General features: G+C 44.6%; 1 protein-coding gene across 1 annotated transcript in view; it reads right to left on the reverse strand.

Annotated features, from left to right (window-relative positions):
* Positions 1-13,673: 13,673 nt before the first annotated feature.
* LOC138299415 (keratin, type I cytoskeletal 47 kDa-like) overlaps positions 13,674-15,469 on the reverse strand; it is a 57,739-nt gene continuing 55,943 nt past the window's right edge. The window contains exon 9 of the mRNA XM_069237650.1: positions 13,674-14,841. Coding sequence (XP_069093751.1) covers positions 13,988-14,841 — 854 coding nt within the window. The 3' untranslated portion in view covers positions 13,674-13,987. The remainder of the gene's footprint in view (positions 14,842-15,469) is intronic.

Genomic DNA, 15,469 nt, shown 5'->3' on the forward strand with positions numbered 1-15,469 from the left:
AAGCAAGTGTTCTGGTCTCAGGTGCTCTAGACTCGGGTGAACTGGAATAAGGTGCCCTGGAATCAGGGACTTAGGAGTGCCGGACTAGATGCTGATGTCTCAGGTGCCTGTACATAGGAGTCCTTCTTCCTGAACTCGGATGCCCGGGATTCAGATGCTGGATTTATGTTTCCTTGACCCCTGTACAGTGGACTAAGGAGCCCTGGGGTCAGTTGTGCCAGACAGAAGTGCCATGGAAGCAGGTGCCTTTGACTCAGATGCCATGAAATCAGGTGCCTTAGAATCAGATCCAATGGACTCAGGTCCCATAGACTCAGGTGCCGTGGAATCAAGGACGCAGGTATACTTTCCAAGAGTTAATTTTCCTTTATTAAAGGGTGATAACAGAGAGATCTGTTCCTTTAACTATTTTGCCTCTAATCCGCATGTGATTTCTGGTGGCCATACATGCTTAGCATGACCAAAACTAGTAAGTGCTTTACAGCAATTGGTGCAAGGCAATTGTTATCTTCTGTGTACACACACAGCAAGAAAAATCTTACTAGACAAAGTTACACCACTAAATATCACTAAATGAATTACTTTTTGTGGGACTTCTCTAGTTCTACTGGAAACATAACTTTTAACTGGGACAGGAGTGTGGCCGAGCGCTGAACAAAATGGCTGCATGCTAGAGGAGGTCCAGCAAACTACAATCAAACCCCTCTTCACCCAAACAAGATCTATCCCGAGATGGCATTGAGACATAAAATGCTGGGGTGGATAACAGAACTGCCAGTGAAATGAAACTGAGCATTTAAAAAGCTGTGAACTTGGCTGGAACAGTGGAGGCCGAGACCTGTTTGTAGATCACCAAGCTCAAGTAGCAGAGGGGCCACAGCTCACCGGAGCGGTAAAGTGGGGATGCAGCAGGGTGAATGTTGCAGCGCGGCCCGTGGGGTCTGAGGGGATGGTTGGATGCAAGGTGTCCACTGGAGTATTGAGAGTGGTGCGCGCCGGTCCCCCCAGGACCGTTGAAGAAGACTGGGGCACAAAAATAGTCCAAAACTATTCCACTGGGAAACTGGGGGACCGGCGGGCTGTAGAAGGAGTTGCCGCATCAGGTGCCCGGCACTGTCACATCTCTTGGCAGCTCTTCCCCCGCCCCTTGCCTCAGACACACAGGTTGGTGAATGGAAAATATGTACAATATTCAGTTCACAATTTATTAACCAGGGTTACAGGAGCAGTAAAATGACTGTATAAACCAAAAAATTTGCACACACAGTTCCAAAAAGAGGAAAATTGTATCTACCGGTTCTGCATATCAGGAAAACCAAAAGGTTGTAAGCACGAGCCCTCACTCACCTTTCGGTGACATGCTTCATCATAGGGCTGTGCTCCTCGTCAGGCCGGCGCTGCAATGCCTGACGGGCCCCACACGGGGGCTCTTTGCCGGAGATCTTTTGAGCGAAATGCGCACCGGTCAAAAATGGGAATCGAGGATTGGAGTAGAAAAGTTTAAAAATGTCTAGAGGTACAAACCGTTGATATCTTTAATTAAATGTTAGTGCCTCTGACAAGATTAAAAACAAAGAATAGGGATATGGTAAAATAATGTCTACACTCCCCATCAAGTATAACAAAATGATGTTAACTATAGCCACCAACCCTCATACTAAAGAGTGGTGAAAAAGACAGAAAGAAGAAAACACAGGATCCCCTGTGCTACTCTACATTACAGGTCAACATGTTTCTCGCTATGCGATTCGTCAGGACCTCAAAGACGTACCTAATCCTTCAAATATTTGGGCTGCCCATATTAGGGGAAGCAGAACCTAGAAGGTAGAAAGAGACATACATCAAATAAAAGAGACAAAATTAAACAGAAGTGGCATGTACTCACTGTCTTTAAAAATACCACATCAACTCGTCACGAAACCCAAACGTGCCATGCAATAAACATACAATGATCATAGGGAGGAGGCTACAGATAAATATCGCTTCCTCACTGCTTACCCTTCAAATAATAAATGTAGGGCCTCATCGGGGGACAAACATCGAGATGTGTAAAATCCTCTGTGGTCTATGTAGACATAGAGAAAATACATAGACTTCAAGCCGTGTGTTAAATAAATACAAGAAGGTAATCTTCTAAATATATGAGCATTGACCTGAGCACACACAATAAATACATGCGTTTTAATCAGGGAGCCCTCTATTGGGGTCTGGTATTTTTTCTTAGCTGAGCAGGGGGAGGTACAAAGTATATAAACACACGTATACAGAAAACGCGATAATTATAGAATTAAAGCCATCAAACAATAAATATTGTCTGTCATAGATTGTATGCACATGTACCAACGATTCTCATCTATTTGGTTTCTATGAGGGTAGATAAAGGATGTAGTCTATACAAAGATTGTCTCAGTCAAGTAATTAAATTAAGCCCCCAAACTGGGATACTAGCGGTATACAAACATCAAAAATTAATCTAAACACAACAAGTTGGACTCGTGTAGTCCGAAATAAAACAGCCGGTTACGTAGTGCCGGCAGCGGTATATAGTGAATAACAATGGTAGTGGAGCGCGACAGGCAGCGCGTCTCCAGATCACCATGAGCAACTGCCTGAGGCGTGTTATAATGTTACCCGACCCCGCTCGTAGCGAGTGCCGGCTGGGGCGGAAAGAGGCTCCAAAGCGGCCTCATGTCTAGCAGACCTCGTTAGTAAGCAAACAGGTTAACGCTCGCTTCTAAATTAAAGGGCCGAAAAATAGGGAAATTATAAACCACCCGATCACGATTCACTTACTTTACTAAAGTTGCGAAGTCGACTGTAGACCTATGCTCATTATGGTTCCCCGGAACTGGGGAAAGCGATCACCCACGAGACTATAAAAGCCGAAGAACTCCAATTGGAATAGAGGAAGGACTGTGGAGGACACATCAAAAAAGGCAGTATTGTGTCGGCCATCTTGGAAAGAGGGACAAGTCATCAGAACTCTTATAATAGATAACGATGTGACTCTAGAGACTACAGAGACCCAAAAGTAACAGCAAAAATAACATCAAAAATCGAAACAGTAGCTGCAAGGTGGTGCACTAAGTGGGATAAAGGCACATTGGATTGGTTTAGCCGGATCACGATATAAGGAAGGTGTGTCACCACTAAGGGAAAACTAAAAATAAAAGAAAGGGCTTGCAATAATACATAATAGTCCTCAGTGAATAAAGTTCACCCACTGAATGTCATCATTGAGTCCCAGGTTGTGGGTCTGAAGTCTAAACACCCATCGTTGTTCTTTCTCAAAAAGTCTACTGGTGCAGTCTTTATTATCTCTAATAGTCTCTAGCACAATCCATTTCATGTCATCAGGAGTATGTCGTTTCTCAATGTAATGATTCGTCAACTTCGTAGATGATCTCTTGCACCTGATAGTGCTACGGTGCTCATTAATACGGATTTTAACCATTCTTGTCGTCATGCCTATATATCTGAGATTGCAGGGGCAAGTAATCATATAGATGCAGTATCTAGTGCGACAATTGGTATGGGATCTAAGTTGCCAGGTCTTGGGTTCACCTAGATCCACCTCTTGCATACAGTTAGTCAGGGTACAGACATTGCAGCCACCACAAGGGTAGTGGCCTTTGACTCTTAACCAATGACTCGGGTCCACGACATCTGTATGTCTGTGCGTCATTGGTCTCGTGTGAACTAGAAGGTCTTTAATGTTGTGGGTACGTTTAAATGCAAAAAGTGGGTACTCTAGTGTTTCACCAGCACTAGTCAGGATTGGCCAGAATCTGCGTACAATCCTTTTAATCCGATTACTCAGGGGGGTAAACGTAGTCACACAAGTAAGTCTAGTTTGATGTGACCGGGTAGTGTTGGTCAGTAGTGTTTCCCTGGGGATGTTACTGGCTCGCTTCTTAGCTTGTCTAACATTCTTCGAGGGATAATTGCGTTCATACAGTTTCTGGCACAGTGAATCTGCTTGAGTATGGAAGTCACTAGTATCAGAACAATTACGGCGTATCCTAAGAAACTGGCCAAAAGGTAAGTTCTCTCGTAGAGCCTTAGGATGGTGGCTGTTATAGAGTAAAAGGCTGTTCCTATCAGTGGGTTTGTGAAACATGGATGAATGTAGGTACCCATCCTTAAGCGAGATTCGTAAATCAAGAAAAGAAACCTCACTGTCAGAGATCGTGGACGTGAAACGCAGATGTGTGTCCAAGGTGTTAACCCATTGTACAAAGGCTCTAGCTTGGTCTACGTTGCCCTGCCAAATTACTAGGATGTCGTCTATGTAGCGACGCCACAATCTGATGTTGGTAAAAAATGGTTGGGCAGGAGTAAGGATGTGGAGTTGTTCGAAAGCAAACATATATAAACACGCCAGGCTAGGCGCGAAAGTGCTTCCCATGGAGGTACCCTGTATCTGGTGAAAAAGAAGATTTTCAAATTGAAAAAAGTTTTCTTTAAGGGCCACACTTGCACATTGCATGATAAAGCTTACAGGGGTGTTATAAGGCCAAGTCTCCGCCAAAAGTATATCTTCTACTGACAGCAGGAGTAGGAGGGGGGTGGGGCAGGCTAGCAACACCTTGGACTGGGAAAGGGGCAAGCACCAGTGAGAGGAGACGGGGAGGGCGAGAGGGAGCAAGGAATAGTGGGTGGACGGGGTTGCAAACACAGCCCTATGGAGTGCAGCAACTCAAAAATAACAAGCATTTGCAATGCAATGGGTCTCTGGTTAGAACTATTAGCATTGTAAATTCCTAACTGGACTTTTCTTGCCACAGTTGACATAAGCGAGCCGATTCAAAGCACCATGGCCACCATGAGCATGAGCACGAAGGAGAGGCACAAAAAGAAAAAGAAGTTAGCTCATAGTCAAACGTTTCAGTAATCATGTAATTTATCCATGAAACAGCGTTGGTGTCCAGGGCGGTGTAAAAACCTCCCCAAGGAGAGACAAATGTAAAGCATTTACCAATGATAACAAAGGATTTTTGAAAGGCAAGCCCGCAAATGAGTGAGTGTGAGGGGTGTGCGGTCGACATGGCTAAAAGCCCACAGATAGATTGCAACAAGTCAAAGTGCTTGCACGCTTGACCTAAAATGCAGCGCCAGGGACACAGACAGGAGGGAGCCCTTGCAGTAAGAGGTTCAGGACAGGAAGAGCCACCCACTATGGAGCTCGGAAACCGGGTTCTAGTCTCGGTGTTGGTACAACATACTGTGATCTTCGGCAAATCACTTAATCTCCCTGTTCCTAAAAAACAAATGTTTCCTTGTGTAAAGTTACTGGCGCTCATGTAAAGCGCTCTAATAATACATTCGGATAGTCGTGCAATATAGAACTGTATTGAAAAAAGATGGAGAACAAGTAGACTGAAAACACAAGCACTTATGGAGTGCTCCAAGAGAAAGGAAAATAGTAGTTCCCAAAATAGGATCTGTGGATGTTTACATGTACTTTTGGTCCATGCTCTGGGGGAGGGTTAAACACAGGAGCAGCATGACATATTAACGTCATGGACAAATGGGGACAAAGGACTTAGAGCGACGATGGAGCCAGAAAATGTAATTCAATGGGCGGGCTGAAGCCCACAGATTGAAAACTACATGTCTCTTCGAGACTGCGCATGCGCTGTCTAGGAGAAACCTAAAAACGGGCCCACCCGACCGTAAAAAAAGCTCACAAACAGCTAAAAAAGCAGACCATCCATCGACCTGTCAGAATAGCTCTTCTGACACTGCCAAATTGCCCTGTAGGCCAGCCCGACCCTGGTCTCCTCCATTACTTTAGTGCTGTGCAAGAACGTGCACTACTTGGCACTGTGTGAGGATTCCTACAGAACCCCAGCGTTTTGGGAGGCTGCCTGGATGACGCCAGCGAAGTGTAAGCATTCCTGCTTGGCTAGTGCTGCCTGACTATCCATGCAACGTCGCAGCACGAGGACTCCGGCCTATCATTATGGTTTTCTCATGGATGTCTCATTAGAGGGTTTTCGCATGAGGTTAGCATGCGTCGCATTCCAAGGACTGCACCAGGAATACTTAACGCGGCAAAACTGGAAATGTACCCAAAGTGGAACTAGAACAGAGTCGAACATAACTGAGCTATGAATTTAGAAAAATGGTAACCTGTTCAAAGAACACGATTGCCTCTAGGTCTCCAAGTGGCAAAACCACAAATAGCGCAGAGTTTTTCTACAAGCAAGTCATTTTCGCCTCTTCGACAATAAACATGACACGTAGAGAAGCAGTGGACGCCCAAGCTGCAGGTGTCCCGGGGCTGACGCGTCTCCAATTTGTCAAGTGGATCTGGAAAATTAGGAAGATTAATGTGAGGCACGTGAGCTCTGAACTTCCTGGCACGCGAAGTGTGTTCAACCAGCCCGCTCCCTGACGGACCGCTAACTGCTCCTTAGATGCCAGGGACAAAGGGCGGAAAAGAGCCTGCAACAGGCGCGCGCTACCTGAAGGCACCAATGGGTGCCGCTGGCAGAACCCTTCCTGGGAACAACGATCGCGTCAAAGGGCCCTCAGCACCACTTAACTGGCTGCCTGTAGACAGCGGTTCAGCTGGGAATCAGAAACGTGGGGGTAAGACCTGGGTTGCTTCTTTTCAATGAGAGATATACCCAGGGCTACTGGAAATATGCAGCAGGAGAGGGCCAAATTATGCTGCAGAGTTACGTAAATTATGTGGCACGATAAGGAAAATTATGCGGCATAATGCGCCACATTTTGTAATAGTATTATTCCATTATTTCGTTTTTTTTTTTAAATACTTGGTAACGCTCCCTGAGTTACCTCATAAGTTCCAGTTACACAGCCAAATAAAGCAAATCACTTAATCTCCCTGTTCCTAAAAAACAAATGTGTCCTTGTGTAAAGTTACTGGCGCACATGTAAAGCGCTCTAATAACACATTCGGATTCAGAGTTGGGGGTACCCTAGTGGGGGAGATGACCATAGCTCATGCACAACGGCTCCCTGGCCCCCTGGATTGATGATCCCAATGGCTGGACGAGGTGAGCTGGCAGTTTGACGCTGCTTTCTCAAGGAGATGGATGATTTCAGCAGAGGGGCTGCACTAACTGAGTAAGGCAATGTGATACTATGGCAGATGCTAGACATGATATCCTGCAATGGAGGAGATCCTTTCCGCATATCCCTTCCCTTTTGTTCCCGATGGGCTCTGTTAGGGTTATGTTTAGGGCAACAGATGCTTCAGGGATGGAAGTAGGGGGGGAGTTGTGGAGAGGGGGGAATGTTACTACAAAACACTTAGTTCACAGGGGCCACAGCCAGACACATCACAGTACCAGTCACACCATATTCAATGGCCACCACCTCCCCATCCTAGCCAAAACAACATGTCACCCGCTGCCACACCCAGGCTCCCCAGAGGATATTTTAAACTCATGTCATGGAATGTAAATGTTTTGCTAAACCACAGTAAGCATTCAACCATCATCAGACATGCCAAACATCACCAACCTGCCATTTTGCTGTTGCCAGAAATGCACTTGATGGGTACCAACTGCTCTTTCTTTACGAGATTCGGGATGATGGAGTCTACCAGTCGGGCCTGTCTGGGCTCCAGGGGATTTACCACCCTGCTGCATAAGAATTTCCAACGAGCAGTCACCAATCTCCATACAGACAGCCCCAGAGGGTAGAAATATTGGGGTGTGGGGCTCCCTGACGGGCAAACGCTATAATTTTGTAGCAGCCTATGTCCTTAGTCAAAAACTCGCATCCACACTGAGGTCAGTCACAGCTGTTCTGTCTGTGCTCCCAATGTGTACCACTGTAGTTGGTGATGATTTTAGTGCAGTTCTGAACCTGCAGGTTGACTCAACTGGCTCCCCAGAACATTGCGCCCAAGCCCGTCAGCCCACAACCTGAGTGGAGGCATTAGGACTCTGCAATACTTAGAGGGCCTCGCATCCCACCGAGCAGCTCTATACACATAATTCAGCCACTCATGAGACCAAAACAAGTATAGACCTCCTTTTCCTCCTGGTCGTAGACCTCCACCTGTAGACGGGTATCGACATCCTCGCTCGAAGGGGTGTCTGATTATGCCCCCCTCCTCTTAGCCTTAGGGCATACGGCTCATGTGGCACCTTAACACTTGGCACTTTGCCGACTAATATTGCTCCGAGTACCTGGAGATGGAACTTCAAACTTACTTTGAAATTATCAAGGGCCAAGTAGAGTCGGCAGGCACCTTCGGGTTGGCGGGGAAAACACAATCAGAGGCCTTGCAAGGGAATTTATCCATGGTACACAGAAGGAGAAGCTGGTGCAAGTAACGGCCCTTGAGGCTCAGGCCCTGTCTTTGGAACGCCAAGCCAAGGCCCGGCCCACACTGACCTTAATCGATGCCCTGCGATGGTGAGGGTCTCCAGCTGACAGACCTCTCAGGAGGAGGCCAGACATTGCTGGAGCGCGACAACACAACAGATATATGAACACAGTGAGAAATCCGGGAACCTCTGAACTGGTTGTCCACCAGAGAGGTTGCTTCCAGAATAGACCCTCAAATTAAAGACATGGAGGGCAACCTAGTTATGCGCCCCCTGAAATACTGCAGTTCTACCAAGTTCTACTAAGACCTGTATGCCTATCAACCACTACCCCGACAGGAAGTGGAACATCCCTTGATAACTGAGATCCCAGTGCCCTCCCTTCCCCAGTCATTGCCTGTGATCTGGACCAACCACTCTTCGCCAATGAAATAGAAGCTGCACTCTCAGACATGGCTGGAGGTAAGACACCCAGTCTGGATGGCTTCCTCATTAAATGTTTATCAGAAATTCTGCACCATGTTGGTCACCCATATGTTGGCCCTATAGAACGAGACACTTCTAAAGGAGCTTTCCCCCCAGGACCTGTCGTGGCCTCAAATTTGGTCATTCCAAAAACCTGACCACCCCTTAGAGGAGTGTGCCTCCTATAGATCCATTTCATTAATTACCTCCAAAATTAAGATATTCCCCAAGGTCCTGGCAAACCAAATTAACACAAACTTTGCCATACCTGATCCACTCAGATCAATATGATTTAATGCCGGGCTGGAGCACCCAGCATTGAATCCAGAAGGTCCAAGTGGCACTTTCCCAAGGGCATAAACTCCAAAGACTCACGGTTCTCTCTTTTTAATAGATTTCGAGAAGGCATTCAGGAGAGTTAATTGGTATTTCCTAAATAGCATCCTTGTACGTGCTGGGCTAGGGCTGTACTTTTGCAAACTCACACAGCTCATGTATTCTTATTCATTGGTACAAGTCCACATCAATGGAATCCTTCCTCCTTGTTCCTCATACAGAGTGGCACTCACCAGAGTAACACTCACCCTGTCCCCCCTTCTATTTGCCCTGGTGATCACTAGTGCAGCTCATTCGATGTGACACACAGGTTAGTGCGGGATAACAGACCTAAAGAAAAGCTAGCACTATATGCAGATGAACCCCTGCTTTTTCTCACCAACCCACAGATCTCAGGACCTCACTTCCTGGCTCAGCTTGAGCTATACAGGGACACCTCCAGACTTTGGGTGAATAAAACCAAAATCCCTCCTGGTCCTAGTCAGAAGAGATGCCAATTTCTGCTCATGTCAGTTTGGCACCCTGTTATGCTGGGTGTCCTTCAAATACTTGAGGATCCACATTTCCGTGCTCCCGGAATGGAACCCTAAACTACCTCTAGTGACTGCCTTGAAAATTATCTCCAGAAATGGATATGTGTTCCACTCCATGTTATGGGATACATGGCTGTATTTAAGATGATTATACTACCAAGGCTCTGCTATATGTTTCAAAATTTTCCTCTCCCGATCCCCTACGAGTGGTTCTTCTAACACCTTAATTCCATTATATGCCCCTTTCTTTGGATGACGTGTCACTCCACATTGCTGAGGTTAAAGGCAGAATGTCCTGGTATGATGGGGGCCTGGATATGGCAGGCCTCCAATGCTACTACAAAGCCTCGCAGCTGATTGTTATTAATGATGGGCTTAACAGAGGGTGGGGGGACTCCACCTACCGTGCAGAGCTTGCCGAGATAGGCCTGGAAAACATAATGGACATGCTGTACGGGGCACCAATCCATTTCTGTCTTATGGAGGCCACCTGTGTGATCTTCTCATGCTGGGAGGTGAAGCTCCGTCTTATAGGTTGGGACTGTAGAATGACACTGATGACCCCACTACAGCAAGGGACTTGATGCATCACACCGCAGGATTGGAGGGATTTAAAAAAATGGGACAACATAGGCATCACTTTGCTTGGGGATGTATGGGCAGGGGGCCACCTGGTATGTTCCAAGACTTACAGAACCATTGTGAACTATCCCACACCCAGTTCCACAAATATTTACAATTACATCATGCCCTAGCAGCTACAAGTCAGCCCCTTGAGGTTAAGTTGCTGACTGGCAGGCTAACCTCGGGGGCTGTGTCCCAGATCTACCAGTCCTTAGTTATAAACTCCCTAAACCAGTTTACCACTTTAGAAGTGTGAGGCATGGTTGGGGAAACTAGATGACGCAGAGTGGAGGGAAGCCAGAGAGCTAGCCACCTCTGCTTGTATCTGGTTGATTCAGCTTAACTACCTACACTTAACTTACATGACCACCCAACGACTCTACTGGGAGACTAAAACCCCCCAAGCCACCTGCTTCCACTGCCCTGCACCTAATGTGTGTGTTTTTTTACCACTTGGTGCGGGCTCGCCACTGGCAGAAGATAGCCCAGGAACTTTCATTTGTGCTTGATAGGCCCCTGGTCCTCACCCCTAGAGTGTCTCTTCTGGGCCTGCTGGGAGAACTCATCGCCCTGTGTTCGGTGTGCACGTTCATTGCATTTGTCACACTGGTGGCCACAAGGGACATTGTATCCTCTCTTGTGGAGTGACGGGCAGGAGTAGAATGGTGTGTCCAACAGGAAAAAACTATACGGCAAGAGGCACTCCACGTGAACACAGAAAGATTTGGGGCACACCAAGGTGGAAGGATTACTATGATCTGGATATGCTATACTGAATATTGTCATTTACAGTATTGTGGTGTCTTCTTTGATAATGACCACTGGTGTGCATTGTTTTGTGTTTGGAAAACAATAACATTTATTTATGAAAATAAAAAATTAACAGTCAGGGCAGTGCTTAATTTGTAAAATAATAAGTGCTGGTACCTAAAGCGCTGCTCAGACTGCCGTGGCTTTTAAATGCTAGTGCGCCATATACCAAGGCGGAGTAGTCTGGCATGCACCTCATGCCTCTTTAATCCACTGCCAGACACTCCCTGTTGCTTTATCTCACTCTTGTAGGTTCCTTCTTTCTCCCTTAGTGATGCTTTTTCACTCTTTCCCTTCCACCTCCTTTCCTCTTTGTATATTGTTCCCTCTCTTGCTGATACCCCCACTGGCAACAACCAGCTCAAATTAAGCACTGATCAGGTGTTGTTAAGGCAGCGTAGAACACATTTTAAATTGTTTTTTTCTAACATTTACTGTTTAAAGGAGAGCTGCCAAGTGTCCCAGGCCGTGCGTGATGTGCTGATCCAGTCCATCTTTTTTTCTGGGACTTTTCCTGTTTTACAATGGAATACACTAGACTACAAGTCCCAGAATTCAAAGAAAAAACCTTGACTGGGCAAATACATCGCATAGGGACCTAGGAAACTTGTCAGGGCTGTTAAAGTATGCACTGAAAAGGGGAAAAAATACTGGCTTGGGTGGTTTTTCTTCTTTTGGTACCAATAGGGACAGTAAAATACCAGTCATGCTGGGAAAAAAAACAAATAGGTGGCAAACTGAGGTAATGCAATTATGTACTGCCACGGATATTGAAATACTACTCGTGCCGGTATAAAACTGGCCAAGTGGCAAATGAAGGTGAGGCAAGCAAGCCCTCTGTCCTTAAAGTTGTGTAATGGAAAGCCATCCTCAGCACCTCAGCTGCCTCTACTAAATTTATGGAGGGGAAAGGGTAAAGAGGTTGGTATCCAAGAGGACGTTGCTCAAATAATTCAAATTCTTGAGTCAACAGAGTGATATCAGTCGTACGAATGAATACCATTGTTGCTCAAACCGAGGTACACAAAGGTTTGAGGAAAAGCAAGGTAGTAGGTTTGTTATATAACAGAAGGACATAGTTAAACCGAATGAGGCAGCGCGATGAAACAAATGGATGATATAGCTGGTCCAAGTTAGTAAGGTCGTGATATGAATGAGTGACGTTGTTAAGTATAAGTCAAATATTTAGTCAAAGGCGACATATTGCAATAGTAAGCAAATAAAATTGTTGTCAAAATATGTTGCATTTGTGGTCCAGGTAAGCACCTTTGCTGGTACAAATGAGTGACATTGCAGGTATAAATTAATAAGACTGATTACCCAGATTGTACAGACCTATTCAATTGTGCTGAACAGTTTTGTGAGTGAGGGGGCTGGCTAGAGACATCATATCGCTATAGACATAGGAGGCTATTCACAAAGGTGAACTTACAAATAAGTAAATCTATACATGTGAGTTTATTCCTACTCTTATGAGTAGCTTTACAACTTTTGGCTCCTCACTAAAGGTTCCACAAAAGTGTACACTTCACCCGAGAATGGAGTCAGTAAAAAGTCATATGTGAACATAGAATTATCACTTTACAACAGTATTTTACATACCACTCACTTGGTGGAGACCTCTGCAATCGAGACAGAAAACTCCCTTTGGTAAAGTATAAGGAGTTTTATAAAAGAATATAAAGTTGAAAAATGATATGGTGACTTTTTATGTTAAAAGTAAATGTAAATTAATGTAATATATTTATTTTAAAAGTAGTAGAATGGTATAAAATGTTACAACACTCCTACCTTTTTAATTAAATAAAATATAAATGTTAGATTAAATTAAATTATTTTTCATGATTTATTAAAATAATCCAAAGTCAAATGTTTATATTTATTCATTGTGTATTAAAATTTCTAAAATGTATGTAATTTAATTTAAATAATGTATTTTTTAATTTAAATGTACATACCTTTCTAAACTAAAAAGGTAATTCACATAATTTATAATAAAATATTTAAATGTTTATGTTTTAAGATTTAATTTTAAACATGAAAATAAATGTATTTATACATTAAAGCTTGAAATAACTCAATATTAATGTTATTTCCTATGAGTTTGTATTTGAAGCCCCTACCTACATAATTTTATATGGGAAGGTGCTGCAGTACCAGTCGTTGGCCATGTGTGTTGCTGGACTTACTCCAACTTTGAGCTGAAGCACATTTGCTACTGTTTTGAGTCATTTTCGGCTATTGAAACAATAGAAGTGAAGTTTGTGAATATCAATGGGCTTAATTCTTTATGGGTGGCTGCATTGCCCTCCCTGAACCCATTTCTTACCCTGGATGAATTCCTCATTACTCATCCCAAACCCCATTCCATTTAATAGTAAGTACTATCCATTATCCACCCTCTTGGCACTCTCCCTCCCACATATACTACTAAAACATATGCCCACATGTGTGATCTCTGCAGTTGAGGCGAAGATCTCCACACATAAAGGATAGGTGATGTAGAGGCACTGACCTACACTCATGGGTTAGTAAATAGCATTTTGTTGTACATCATTAGCAGTACTATTAAACATATTATGAAATGTGTTTTTTAATATATCTTTATATCTCTTACAGCAGAGCTGAGTACAGACTTTGATACACTGTGCTATCTTACCACTTAACCAAGACTCAGTGACAATGTAAAGAGACCACAACAGGTTTACTAAAAGTTACACAAGCTTTGGTCAAAGCTTTTACTAACTTTATTGGCTGATATTCTTTGTGAGAAAAGACACCTTTTACATTCAAGCCCCATAACCCCATATAACTGATTTCTATATTGTATGTGCGCACGTGGACGCACCTAAACATTTATTCTCCTTTTATTTTATTGTTTGCTTATGCAGAGTTCAGTTGCACATTTCACTCAATTGGCTCCTCCTTCTCCTCAATGCTTGTAGACACCACTTTGCCATCTACTAAATCTTGGGTCACCTTCCTCACCCTGCGGATCTTGATGCTTCTGCGAGGGATGCCGCTCACCGGGCTAGAGATGGGGCTGCCAATTTCCAATCCATCACTCTCATTGCTATCACTCTCATATTCAAAGCTTTCACTCTTCATGTGGCCAATCTCAAAGCTCTCAATTACAGCGCTGCCGTTCTTGGCGCTGCCAAAAATGGAGCTGTCACTCACAGTGACAGCGCTCTCTGTGCCTCCGTTCATGGTACTATCTCCTTCTGTGGTTCCGTTGTTAATGCTGCCTTTCGATGTACTATCACTCAGAATGCTATTACTAACACTGAAAGTGCTCTTCGTGGTGCCAATCACAGCATTGTCACTGGCGGTGCTGCTGCTTATACTGCTGAGACTTGCATCTGGGCTGCCACCTCTGCCGCCACTCTCAAATCTGGCATTTAAAGTGCTGAGATTCACACTACTGGCACTCTCAGAGTTGCCATTCGCGGTATCATCACTCTTGGCATTGATGTTCGAAGTGTTACCTTCCAAAGATTTAGCACCCATGCTGCTGACACTCTTGATGCCGCCATTTGTGGTGGTGCCACTTATGGTGTCGGCTTTCATGGCGCTGTCACTCTTGCTGTTGCCATGCAGAGTGCTACTGTGTACAACTCTGTCAGACGCTTGACCACTACTCATGGAGTTTCCACTCGCGGGTGTGCCACTCTTGGTGCTGCCGCTGAATGTACTGCTGCCCTCAATAGTGCTGCTCTTGAGGCTGTTGTTCATGGTGCTGCTCACAGTGCTGCCAATGGCTAAAAGAGAAGCAAAGATGAACTGAGTCTGAGCATCTAAGTTTTAGCTGGGAAGGAAATGGCACATAACAATTACTCTACAACGTGCTTCTCTTTCACATGGGTTGTATCATTCCTATGGCAAGGCCTATACACCTGTCTACCAGAATATTATGGCCAGCTTGTTATTTATCGGAACATTTCATGCACACAAGCTATCATTATGACTAAATAACTTTCCTATTTCAGGCAGGCACTATCATCAGACGTTACCGAAATACACTTAGGCTTGTAGACTTGTCCATTGTTTGAAGAGATTTCCAAACTATGAATTGCAAAACATTTGCACTCAAACTGGTACTCTCCACTCATGAACATAAATGAACTGTGGCAGAGGAAGTGATACCCCTGTATACCGGAAATGTAGGCTGGAAAAGCACTGCTAGCATAGCCACAGTGCACACAGAATGCTTGTGCTTTCTGCTGGCAGGAGTACATCGTTTTCAAATGTTGTACAACATCGCAGCACAATTTCTTTGTGAAAACATTCCGCAGACGATCTGTCCTGCCAAAGTTGTTTTCCACATTAAGATAGTTAGTGATATTTGAAGAAAAGAACTTGAGGAATTGGACATGCACAATTTGACTT

This window comes from Pleurodeles waltl, chromosome 6 (assembly GCF_031143425.1).
Source record: "Pleurodeles waltl isolate 20211129_DDA chromosome 6, aPleWal1.hap1.20221129, whole genome shotgun sequence".
NCBI classification, from domain to species: Eukaryota; Metazoa; Chordata; class Amphibia; order Caudata; family Salamandridae; genus Pleurodeles; species Pleurodeles waltl.